The 13145-nt window shown below is 46.4% G+C and overlaps 1 protein-coding gene across 1 annotated transcript in view; it reads left to right on the top strand.

Annotated features, from left to right (window-relative positions):
- LOC138481743 (cancer-associated gene 1 protein homolog) overlaps positions 1-13145 on the top strand; it is a 947940-nt gene that overhangs the window by 151096 nt on the left and 783699 nt on the right. The window contains exon 3 of the mRNA XM_069613838.1: positions 3247-3364. Within this exon, the coding sequence (XP_069469939.1) occupies positions 3247-3364 (118 nt within the window). The remainder of the gene's footprint in view (positions 1-3246; positions 3365-13145) is intronic.

Raw genomic sequence — 13145 nt, forward strand, 5'->3', positions numbered from 1 at the left:
ATGTAAGACATCTCGCCCTGCTCAGTGCAGGAGGGCACAGCTTGACTTTCCTTCTCCAGCACTGGAAGCAGGACAGTCTCTAGTAAGCATGCCTCGGCTGGCTGAACTCCAAGATTGTGGTTTGGCCCAGCTCCAGTAAGTGACCTATTCTGTAGCTCACAATGCGAAATTGGTTTCCTTAAATCTGTGTTCTGCTGTTTTACTTCCCTAAAATGGGAATGTAAAAACTGCATTTGGTCATCAAATGTGAATTGCTCGTTTCTCAATTTTAATATCAAACCATACATTTCTGTAACCTGTGCTTTGTAATCGATGATTACTTTCAGACTTTTATCACCTTCTAACATTAGATGGACGAGTTCACTTTCTAAGGACTGCATGTCTTGAGCAGACTGTCTTATTTTTGCACAATGACTCGATCTCTGTCAATGCGATATCCCAATCCACCAAACCTGTTTTAATTCCCTTTTTAAATGGTCAAGCTCTTCTAACACTTCCTCCAATTGCTTCCACTTAAATTTCTATTTCAGCTTGCACCACTTCAAAGCGGTGTGGGCCCGCCTGTACCTTGTGTCAACTGAGCCGACAGTTCATCGCACCTGTCTTGAGAAAGGAACTGCCCCTCCTCTGAGGCATCTTCTTACTGAAGCACCCTTTCACGCAATTGTATAAACTCATACTGGCATTTCAACATACTTTGTTCGTCATCCTTTCTCATCTCTAGCATTCTGTGCAGGATAAACCAAAGTTCTGCACCTAATCTGGTAAGACAATCTTTTTGAGATTTCCCATCATTGCAATCAAACATTCGATTCAGGCATGCATGTAGGATCCAATAGAAACAACTACTCCTCAGATACACAATCACCATATAGATCTGTAAATGGTTTCCAAAGATCTTGATACTTATTTTCCTTTCCTTGTCTCACAAACATCACCCGCTCAAAGTTTGACAATACCAACAAATCATTAATCCAATTCTCTACTCTGGGCTTCTTGAGGAAGGAAATCAGTTCAACAATGCTGTCCCTGTCTTGTTCCAGGTGTGTATTGAGGTTTGGTTGTCTACAGTGTTGTAGGACACAGAGGGTCCAACGGGGTGTGCAATGCATGGGGGATCGTGGTCTGGGGTTCTTCAGGTGTTGATGTTGAGGATATTGCTCTGCTTGCTTCTGGATAGCCTGAAAGCTGATTTCCGGTCATATAGGAGAGTATGTGCCTGGCTCTATTTATGTAGCAGGACTATGACCTTGAATGCATGTTGGAAATTCAACAGACGTCTGCAAGGTGTTTCAGGTCAGCGTTGGGCTACCTGCTGAAGGGGATGGCTAGGGTTTTCTGAAGGCAGAGAGGATCACTTTGGATAAGTGAGATGAGCTACAAAGGGTAGCCATTGGAGCAGCCAGAGTAGCCAGGTGTATTCAGGTTTCCAAGCAACAGTAGTTGTCTGCGTCTATGGAAGAAGCCTTCATGAGCTGGGGGTAGATCTCTGTCTTCGGCTGGGGCCTCCCTCTGGAACAGCCTCCCTGCCACTCAAAAACCTGAGGAGAACCATCTCCGGTTCCGGAAACACCTCAAGACCTTCATCTTTTCTTCTGCCTTCGCTCCCCCTCTCCCCTGCTGATCTGTTCTCTCTTGGCACTGTGCACCTGGCCACCCTCTGTCCTTCGGGCCCAGGTACCTGCTCACCCTGCCACCCTCCCGCACTGCCTCCGGGCCACCCCTTGCACTGGGGTCTGTATCTGTACCCATACAGCCCCCCCTTTTTCTTCCTGCACTTATCAGACCTACCCTGTCTGCTGCCTTAAACCTAGCACTTGCAAATTGCTGGCTGCATTACCACTGTTTGATGCCTTTATTATTTATTTATTGTTATTTATCTGTTTCTCCTCTGCTTCGCACTTTCCACTTCCCCCTCCTTCCATGCACTTTTCCCCTCCCCCTCTCCCATTCACTTGCGCGTTCTCAATGTCACTAGGCCTAGTAAGATCGCTGTTTTGGTCTCCCCTGTTCCCCTCCCTTGCCTTGTTGCGCTCTGAAACACTTGTGTACGAGCGCGATAGAAATAAAATATCAATCAATCAATCAAAAAAGCCAGTTTTGCCAGTGCTGTTTCAGTGAGTGGGGTTAAAGCGAAAGATGTTGGACATTCTGATGTTGGCAATCCTATTCTGCAGTTGTTCCTTCCTTTTTTACCAAATTAATATTAATTTCTGGCACTGGTCTTGATCCTACACATATGCTTATTGCTGTTCTTCTTGGGTAGGAGTCAAGTTCTTTCTAGTTTCTAACCGGGCGTCTTCAGGCCTGCCAGTTCTTTCACGTAGCATGCATTAGCTGCTTTTATTTCTGGTTTGATTCTTTTTTCTGTCATTGGGGCGGAGGCGAATCGGTTCAATCTCGCAGTAACTTCCAACTCCTTTGAGCCAAAACCTAAAAAGGACTTAGACAATAAAATGGAGATGGGCAAATGGAAAAAAAGGTGTTGGGTAATGAAACGACAATGGTAGCATTGGTCTGTCTTGCACGTAATCTAATGAAACTCTTCACAGGACACTAAAAAAGGACTGGTTTCCCACAGTCTCATTGAATCTGTATCGGCACACCACATTTAATCCTTGGGCAAAAAACAATTCACGTGAAAAATATTGACTGCAGTGTGCAGTAGTCTTGGGAGGATAGCTCAGGGGCAATGTGCTTGCCTTGGGAGCAAGACAAAACACAGCAACACAGGTTCGATCCCTGGGTCCGCGCTTAGAAACCTCTGGGTATAGAGCACTTCTAAATAACCAATCATTTCATTTAATTTCAAAAGAAGCACATTTCAATAGTAATGACCCATGATGTGGGTGAAGACTTTCATAATAACTGTGAGAACATGTCAATGAATAGCATAGTTGATTTTGGTCCAGCTTCTGCTTTCTAGGAAATTGTCACTGGGATGCAACAAGACCGCCTGCTAGAGATCAAGGCGCTTCCATTGACTGGAAAGAAAATCTTTGCATTTTATCTCACTTGGCTTAATTTAAGTGCTGGGCTATTATACATTCCTATGTAAATTGGACGGACATGTTCTACCTAAGCACTTAAGGGGCTCAGAGCACTTCTAAAACAAAGAACAGTGCACTCGCTCATCCAGACTGATCAGGTCCTTTACTTTAGCCTTCCTGTAGAGGAGGTTTGGGGGGGGGGGGGAAGAGTGTCGAACCCTTTTAGTGAGTGTCCTCTCTTCACGTTTAATCGCAGGATGAAGTCGGAGATCTAATGAAGAAGAATGACCCCAACTACGCATTCCGCATGCAAGGCCAGGTTTTCCTTGAAGGAAGTAGTTTTTTCCACCCTGAAATCGATGATATGATGTACGGTATGTAATCTGGTCAAATGATCTGCAATTGTAACTCCCGTTTATAGTGTGTTTTCTCCTTTATTATATTTCATGAAATTGATTTGATAGAATCGCAATTAATCTGCCGAACCACGTGCACATAGCTAGGTTATCCACTTAATTACAGCAGATATTAATGTTTATTGTAAAGCAATCCATGTTCCGATCCATTAGGAAGTGACAAACAGAGTATAACAAGCAAGGGCAAAGCCGGCAGTTTGGGCTTTTGTGTAGGCATGGGATAGGAATTTAATAGGCACTACTACTATGACGGTACCACCTAGAAATAAAGTGACAACAGCTGGCAAATGGTGTGAGTACCTCGGCGTATGATGGCAGTGCCTGCCAAATGCCTATCTAAGGCCTTTGCAAGAACAAAAACTGTTGGCTTTGTCAATGCGTGTTTTTTTAAAAACATATTTTTATTGATTTTACAACATGTTAACAGGAATTCAATCAAGGAATAGATGCAAGAACATACATACTGCTTATAAACCAAGCTATTCAAGGCACAATTAGTTGAGGCATTTTTATTATACCAGGAACTGATTTAGATCTGAAAATAATCCATTACTTTTCAGAAGGCTGATTAGAACTAACATATCAACACTATAACAGTACATAGTACAGATGGCAGTATTTCAGAGAGTCTGTATCCGTTACCACCATACCATTGTGGTTCTCATAATGAACCAGATTCCTGAGTTTACTACATGTGGGAGCAGTAATTTTTGCATGCAGTATTTCCCACCAAACAATCTATAACACCTGTGCTGACGGCTTTAGAGGATATCTCTCGAGGATTTATAAGGCAACCCACAAGAAAAATATGCATCATGAGCTGAAGATAATGAAGATAAACATACCCATATGAAATACCCTACACACTGCAAAACACTTCACATGCCACTACATTTTTTATTTTATTTATTTTGGGGCTTTTGTGTAGCATGGACTGGACCCATACGGTTATTTGGTTGGTGAGAAATTGGAATTGAGGTGAACGGCCAGAATATTCACCACAAATTATTTAATTATTCTGAGTCTCCTGTCCTCTTCCCAGCTTTATTATCATGAGGTGCAACTACCTCGTGATATAGGCAGCACGCTGGCCGCAATATCAAGCACAAAAGCCACATGACTGCCCACCCTTCTCTTTGCCATGGAGTAGCCCTAAAGGTCTGTCTTGCCCACAGCATATCATATGAACATCCCAAGCATAAGGGAGTCGAGGAGCAAGAGCATTTCCAGATTTGAAGGACTAAGTGAGGAATTGAGAGTCAGAGTAATGGAGATTACTCATCAGTAATCACACCATTACCTTTTTGTTCGCTTTCTCCTCAGAGTGCCTACACATCTTCAGCATATGCATAAGCAGTTGTCGCTACGCTTTCACTTTAAACTCATTGATGAATGGCAAAACCATGCAGCACAAGGGGCTGCAGTGGTGGTAGGCACATCTATTGTTATAGATCTTTTTATTGAGTTTGTATTAGTTACCACACTTTCAGATGCTAATTGTCTTTAGTGTTGCAGCCCACAAATTATATGTTTGCGCCAATTCAACCTTTATAATATCTTGTCTAATGCTGATGAATTGGATTTCTGATTTATATGTCAAACTTTCAAGAAATATTTAAACAAAACCTCCCTCCTGCCTCAAAGGAGGATCCCCTTTTCCTAACTGGTCACTTCCCATGTCCCAAGACAGATTCCATCCGTTCCCCACATGCCGTAGAAATATCCCCTAACCCCATCAAACGCCCCCTTTGGACGAACCCTAATGAATAGGTAGGGGTAATGGAGCAAATTAAGTGGTCTGTGGGCCTCATTACGGTAAAACCGCCTGGTTACCGCCAGACTCATATTACCATTCCGCCTCCGTGATTCCTGGAATTACTGGGGCATTGCAACCCCGGTTTCCCGGGAAAAACGGAGGCGGAATGGTGTTAATCCCCATTCCCATTGAGTCCTATGGAAATGTATGGGAGGATAGGTCCAAGGTACCCCCCTCTCCTGCAGCCCCCCCCCTTGTGGAGTCCATGGCTCGTCAGGGGTCCCCCCTGCCACCAGGGCCCAGGTGGCGGGTGAACCACTGGCTGAAACATTGACCAAACGTGCTGTATTAAGCTAGGCCCTGGAAGCCATTTTGTGAAATCAAAATGGCATGAGCCCTGTGCGCCGCAGCGCGGCCCCCACCCTTGGAGAGTCCTCACTTGTCCCTCCGGCCACAGCTCCCTGGCAGATCCGCTGAGAGGCCATTCCCACGAACAGACGGGCATGAGCTAGTGCTAGACGCAAACACTGTAACATTCACCTTCTGCAGTGTATCACTGTCCTCAGTATGACCCGGCCAGCAGGGCCGGGGTGGAAAAGAACTGTAAAATGGTCCCCCGACAAAAGTAGAGCCCCCAAATACTAATGAGCAAACTGCCTGTGATGAAACTCTTCTCTCCATGACCTTTTTGATAAAACATGTAACCTCCATGAAGATGACAGAATGTGTGCTCATGTGGCATTCTGGTTGAAGTACCCACATCCCCGTAGCTATGCGCAAATAGTAAAAGTGTCCTGGGGTTTTTATGTTATATGTTTCTCCGAGAAGAATGTACTCCAAGGCCCTATGCCATAACTGAACTAATGCGGCTAGAGTGCAAAGGAAGACAAGTGCAACCACATTGGGAGCTCATGTAAATTGTGTACGAAAATGCACAGAATGTATTTGAATGTCCAAGCTCACCATGTGTCACTGCCACCAGTCTCATTGGCCAGTTGTTCCTGCGTGCTCCACCAACCTTAATACTACCTCGCTTACCGTGCATGCATAAAATGTAACAAAATGTCGTGGTTGTTAAATACTTAACATATGGTTATCAATTGCAAAATGGGTATAGGTAACGCATTTGAAATGGCCATGTAAAGGCACCAACAATGTAGAAGCATAAGCTCGGAAAAGACTCAATGAGTATTGTACATTATATGAATGTTTATGCCTCTTTCACATAAATCTGCAACACACGAGGAAAATACCATTGTGGGCATATCCAAGGCCATTCCCCCTTCCTCCCCATTGAAGCCTGCCAGACGGAAAGCAGAGGCCTGTGCTGCTCTGCCTCACCTCCCCCAATTCGGCTGGAGCCGCTTCAAGCATTCACGTTCCCCCGCAGCTCCCAGGGCCGCGGCCAGCCACCTGAATTATTTACAACCCAGCAGTAAACCTCGGCCATAAACGCAGGCCAAAAGGTGCCCTTTCTTAGGCTCCACGACCCACCAGCTCACCCCATGTTAATGGCCCCTGTAAAATTAGGACACCCAATATTATAGCAACACTGTAGGAACACATTCATAATGACTTCTAACGAGACATGATAACTTGGACAGCTCGCCCCTTGCCCCGAGACCCAACCTCGTGACCTATGATACCTGGTCAACAGGATGATGGTAACCATGTATTGATGTATTACCAAAGGACCCCACTCTAGGTGCATTCCTCCTGGGTTTGCATTAACCTGCAGAATAACATATTGGAAGATTTACCGGGGAAGATACTATTGCGGTATTGAATGAATGCGGTGTGCGTGGCCTTAGGGCAGAAAGCCAAGGAAGACGTTCATCAATGACACTGGCCACGCCTGGCACAACAGCACCGCCCGGATGAGCCCAGCTGACCTGCCCGGCCCATGTTGGCAACCAGTGACGTCCACCAACCACGGCGCACCACATCACAGCTGCACCTATAGTTAGTCGTCGCCACCCAATCCCCACGAACATGTGCCCCCTATAGTGTGTAGGTTCTTATGACGTATTTTGTAAATATATACGCCTGTCTTTGCTAATGTCAGACAGAGCGCTCTCGGAGTTTGCAGAGTCCTTTGCATGCCCTATTTTGACTTATATAAACTCCCATTAAGCTCACCCCTACTTTGTCTTAGCCTTATTCCCATCTTGGGAGAGTCCATTATTGTCTCTCATTGTGGGGAGGATCGTGCTATCTGGGGACGCTCGCCTTCAGTGGTGACCCCGACAGCGTGATTATTTTTCCTTAAATATATCCCTACCGTCCCCTTTGGCACGAAAATCTCCGGTCGAAAAGGGATACGCACGGTGCGCCGGCTCCGGAAGGTACACTCAGAAGTGCGCACTCAACAGAGAGAAGGTACGGGATCCCGGTTGAAAAATCCCCTTTGAGTACCGCGCGCCGGAGCCGGGGCTGACCGTTGAGCGTACGGCAACACTGCTTGGACGGACCCAGTTCGGAGACTCTCGGTTCAAGACGGGCACGTGAGTATTAAGTGCGAGCGACCATAAAGGGAGCAGGGGAGAAAAGCAGGACAGGGAACAAGGGTGTTTGAAAAGGGACACTTTGGGAATACTAAGAACCACTCTAGGCTTTCTTTACTTTTTCTCTGCATATGGCCATTAAGAGGTGAAAAGAGATAAAGAGACGGGAACCTAGCTCTGCGAGGGGGTAGAAGGCACTGCCGCATAGTGCTATCTTGACTAGTACTGGGAATATATGAAGAAGTGAAAATAAGATAAAGGTGTCTGCTAAAAGGGAGACACGGTGAATACATTAGTAACTGCTATTCTTTCTATTCTTCTCTCTGGGTTTATGGGGAAAAAACAGGGTTAGTACCAAAAAAAAAAAGAAAAAAAAAGAAAAAAAAGGGGACAACTAGCAAGGAAGGAAAGGGAATACAAATTGAGCTGTGAACAGAGTATTGCCTATTGATGTGTATGCATCAAATGTGTCAGAACATATTTGCCAAGATGAATTCGTAAAAGTGGTAAAGAGTGCATAATTATGGTGTGGTCATGGTAAGTGTGACCAAAAGAAATTTTACGGGGAAGAGCCCGATGCAGTAAAATGACTATTTTTTGAATAAATGCGCTGAAGATATTGGTGGTGAACAAAGGGTGGTTTGCTTTTGTATGCCTCAATGCCAGTAAGACTGAGATTCTACTCATCGGCACACCCACTCCCTCCTTCCCTGCAGCTCTCTGGCCGGCCTCCCTTGGCCCCCTTCCTGCCCCTACCTGCAAGGCTAAAAACCTCGGGGTCATCTTCGACTCCACACTCTCCTTCTCTCCTCATATATCTGACGTCTCTAAGAAGTCACACTACCAGCTGCACCTCCTCAGAGGTATTCTTCCCTTCCTCTCCTTCCCCCAGAAGCTCACTGTCTCCCGAGCCCTGGTTCTCTCTAGGCTGGACTACTGTAACAGCCTCTATCTTAATCTGCCTGCCTCCACTCTCCGCCCTCTGCAACTTATCCAGAACAGAACTGCGAGACTTGTCCTTGGCCTCAAGCCCAGGGACCGTATCTCTCCAGGACTGAAATCTCTTCACTGGCTCCCAGTGGCTGCGAGGATTAAGTTCAAAACCCTCTGCATTGTCCACAAGGCCTTCTGGGGCCTGGGACCTAAATACCTTCAACTCTCTCTTCCTAAATATCTTCCTTCACGAGCCCTTCGCTCATCCGTCTCCAACTCCCTCATGGTCAGCCGCTTCTCGAAGCAACGAGCTGGGGGTAGATCTCTCTCCGCAGCAGGGGCCTCCCTCTGGAACAGCCTTCCTGCCTCCCTGAAACTTGAGGAGAACCATCTCCGGTTCCGGAAGCACCTCAAAACCTTCCTCTTCGCTTCTGCCTTCTCTCTCCCTCTCCCCTGCTAATCCTGCTTAACTCCCCACTGAATTCAGCACTAAACCTGCATCTGGACCACTCTCAGCAACCTCGGTCCAGGGCCCAGCCACTCTCCACTTGCACTGCTTCCCTGGCTCCCCCTGCACTGTGGGACTGTCACTGTATCCCTACAGCCCCCTTCCCAGCACTTGCTCTGCACTTACCTCGCACTTGCCACCAGCCGGCCCTTTTTATTTATTATTTATTATTTATTTTATTTTTTTTACGCTACTTACCTTGTACTGCACTTCCCCCCCACCTCCTCCCCCTGCACTTCCTCCTTTTCCCCTTACCTCTGCACTTGCGCGATCTGAATGACACCTGGCCTAGTAGGATCGTTTGTCTGTCTTCCCCTTGTTTCCCTCCCTCCCTGCCTCGTCGCGCCTTGAAACACTTGTGTATAGGCGCGTTACAAATACCATATCATATCATATCATATCATATGTGCCCCCGAAATTATACGGAACAGAGGCTGTGCACGCCCATTCTCATATTGCCCAGGTGGCGGAAACACACACACAGGTCCCCACACGTAGAGATACACAAATACATAGATATATCTAGTGATATATATATATATATATATATATATATATATATATATATATATATATATATATATATATATATATATATATATATATATATCGAACAACCACGAACCATGGGGGCAGAGACACCATTGGCCCATATTTGTAAGAATCTACCTGGGTATGCTGAACGTATTAAGAAATATCCCGATCAGTGGATTACAGAACTAAAGGGGGAAGGGTTACCCCAAATATGGTCAGAAGGGATCGTTTGACAAGAGTGTACTAGATATGGTAGCTACATGCATTTGTTTAAAATACAAGGGGAAGCAGTTACATAATAGGAGAGAAATATTAGATCTATGGAGATTGTTTGAAGAAGTACCCCCTCCCAAAAAAAGGGAGTTAGGTACTGATTTGCCATCTACCACTGACAATCCATTGCTGATACCAAAAGACGACAAGGTGTTGCAAGAAGGGGAATCACCAGTAGAGGTAACTAGATTGTACCCAATACTAAATAAGCCAGTGCCCGCAGAAGGATACAGTGACCCAACATATGTACCCCCAACAACAGTCACTACGACTCAAGGACCAACAGCACCCCCACGTATGAGAGCTATAGACAGAGCAACCAGGTAAGTACATCCACAGTAAATATAGAGAAACTAACGGAAGACTTAGAATCTAGGCTCTCCGTAGCAAAAGATGAGCTCTCGAGGATAAAAAGCATATGTGAACAGAGTGGGGCTAACGCTGCTCGGTCAGAGCTGACATCAAGAACACAGGGTCATGATAAAACAATTGAGGAAGGGTGGAAGAAGGGGGAGATACTGTTCAGAATACAAGAAGAACCAACTCGAATAATTGAAGTAGAGGAAAGGGAGGAGCATACTGATGATGAGATAATGGCCACAGGAGGTAGAGAGGAACTATGGTGCGATATAGAAGAGGACTCAGAGGAAGGTGCAAGATTAAGTATGGCGATGGGAGGAGGAAATGAGGGCATGGATGGTGCATGTTCAGGAAGAACAATGGAAGAATGGACAGGACGACTAAGGAATAGGTTGGGGAAAATGGCGCCACTAGGAAAGAATGGAATGAAGGTGAGTACAGATAAGACAGCAAAGGGGAAGTTACAACTCCCACTAATACACAGGGGAGGAGGGAGGCCGAATTACATACCCTGAGCTCAGATGGACAAGGCCAATTTGTTAAAGCTATTACCACCGTTATCAGGAGGGGCAAGCAAGTGGATATATGCATTTGAGAAGCACACAGCCGGGGTACCACTAGCAATAGGTGATGTGAAGAGTTTGCTAGTATCGTGGGTTGGGGATCAAGCTGACAGAGTATGGGTAAAGGCTGGCTTCCCGGGGGTAACGTTAGACTGCGATCGCCATGATGGTGCCTCTTTTAACACAGTACGTGCAAGGGTGTGGGACGCATTAAGAGAGACATTCCCAGACACCCCAGATTTGCAGTCAGTCATGCAATGTACAATGAATGATGGGGAAGATGCTATGGATTACATTTTTCGGGTCCAGGAGATGTGGAGAGCGGAAACGCGCATGCCCTGGTATCAGTCAACCTCGTTATTTTACTTTATAATAAAGAGAGGGCTCCCTAAAGAGGTACAAAAGGCACTTGACAAAATTGCAGGTATTGAAGCGAAAGGGTGGCCCGAAATACAGAGCATAATAGTTCACCACTGTAAAAGAATAAAGGAGAGGGAAAAGGAGATAGCGCAAAAAAGATTGGCAGACGAGGTGAAGTTAGTACAAACAAAACTGGTGAAGGTCACTGCAGCAGTAGCCGCGCTCCCACACAGCAGGGAGGGAGAAGAAGAGGAGGAGGGGCTAGTAGCAATACAGGGGAGGTTGGCAACGAATTGGGCAGGAGCAGGGCAACTACAGTGGAACGAGCAGGAGCAGAACAGAGGTCCGCAGTGGCAAGATTGGGCCCCTCGAGGGGGAAGAGGTGGGTACAGGGGTCGCAGAGGGGGTGGACAAGGGTACGGGGGAAACGGGGGAAATGGATGGCAAGGTCCCAGAGGTGCGCAGGGAAGCTGTTGGAACTGCGGGAGGTGGGGGCACTTCTCCAGAGAGTGCAGGAACAGATCGAACAACGGATTTCAAGAGATGGAACACTACGGTAACCCCCACCCGGGAAGCCCATACGGTCTCCCAATGGGACGACAACAGAGGGGACAAGAACAGGGGTACGCAGAGCAAAGTCAAGCGCACCATTACAGAACACAGAATCACCCACAAAACAACGACAATATGCACTACACCCCAGGCAACCCTTTCACAACGAATGCCAATGGAGCACCAGCCCAGCCCCCTATAGTGGTGTGTCAGTAGTTTCAGGAAGCGTCGTCAGCCAGGGGGGGACAATGAGACAACCAGCATAGGACAGCCCACAGAGAACACTTGCGTGTCTTGTTATATCTACCACTTACGATGCAGCGGAGGTACCATTGGTAGGGGCGCAGATAGGAGACAAGCAGTTCATATTTATGGTAGATTCAGGAGCCAAGAAATCATGTATCCGTGAGGGCCGGTTTCCGCTATCTAACCGGAAGTTAGAGACGCAGGGGTTCTCTGGGGCTGTAATTGAAGTTCCTTACACAGAAGATTTGGATGTGACAGTGGGGGGTAAAACGGTAAAGACACCCTTACTGTATTATGAACAATCGCCAATAAACCTGCTCGGAAGGGACCTTCTTAGCAAGCTTAACATGACAATATCATTTACAGAAAGAGGGATAGTGTGCTCAACCCCAGGAATATGCCCATTACGCGTAATGCTGGTGGTACATGCCCGGGCAACAGCACCAGAAATACGCGGCATGCCAGTGGACAAAAGAATGTTCATCGAAGGATTAAAAACACTGGCCCAAGTAGTCCCCGAGCTAAAAAAGTTAGAGTGGAGGATACCAGCAGAATTTATCTTCCGCCCAATAGTACGCCCAGACATAGCACCAGGTTCAGTGGTATCCTTAGAACTGCATGCTGTACAGGTATCAGCAAAAAGGATTGCAGTAATTGGGATCGACATAGATGGGTGTGACTGGCGCACTGTACTGTGCATCAATGCTGATATTGCCCTACGAGACTTATCTGATGAGGATCTCTTTTCTGATTCGGAGAGTGATGGGAGATAATAATGGAAATAGCAATGCCCTGTGACATTTTGATTCAGACAAGACAAGTGCCCGTCCAGTTGATGGCAGTGGTGGGAACGCCACCGTCCTTTTTTGATGATGACATGCGACTGGTGCCAAACAATTTGTGGACAACAGGCCCCCATGATGTAGGCTTGTTGCATGGAGTGACACCAGTGGTAATAAAACTCAAACCAGGGGCAATTGTGCCCCGAGTGAAGCAATACCCATTGTCCCGCGAAGCTGAGGAAGGGATAACAGAGACAATAAATGCATTGCTAGCACAGGGGATAATAGTGCCCTCAAACTCCCCATGTAACACCTGTATCTATCCGATCAAAAAAGCAAAGGGAGGGGCTTGGAGGAAGATCCAAGAT

The sequence above is a fragment of the Ambystoma mexicanum genome, chromosome 5p (genome assembly GCF_040938575.1).
Source record: "Ambystoma mexicanum isolate Mex_15411 chromosome 5p, UKY_AmexF1_1, whole genome shotgun sequence".
Classification (NCBI taxonomy): Eukaryota; Metazoa; Chordata; class Amphibia; order Caudata; family Ambystomatidae; genus Ambystoma; species Ambystoma mexicanum.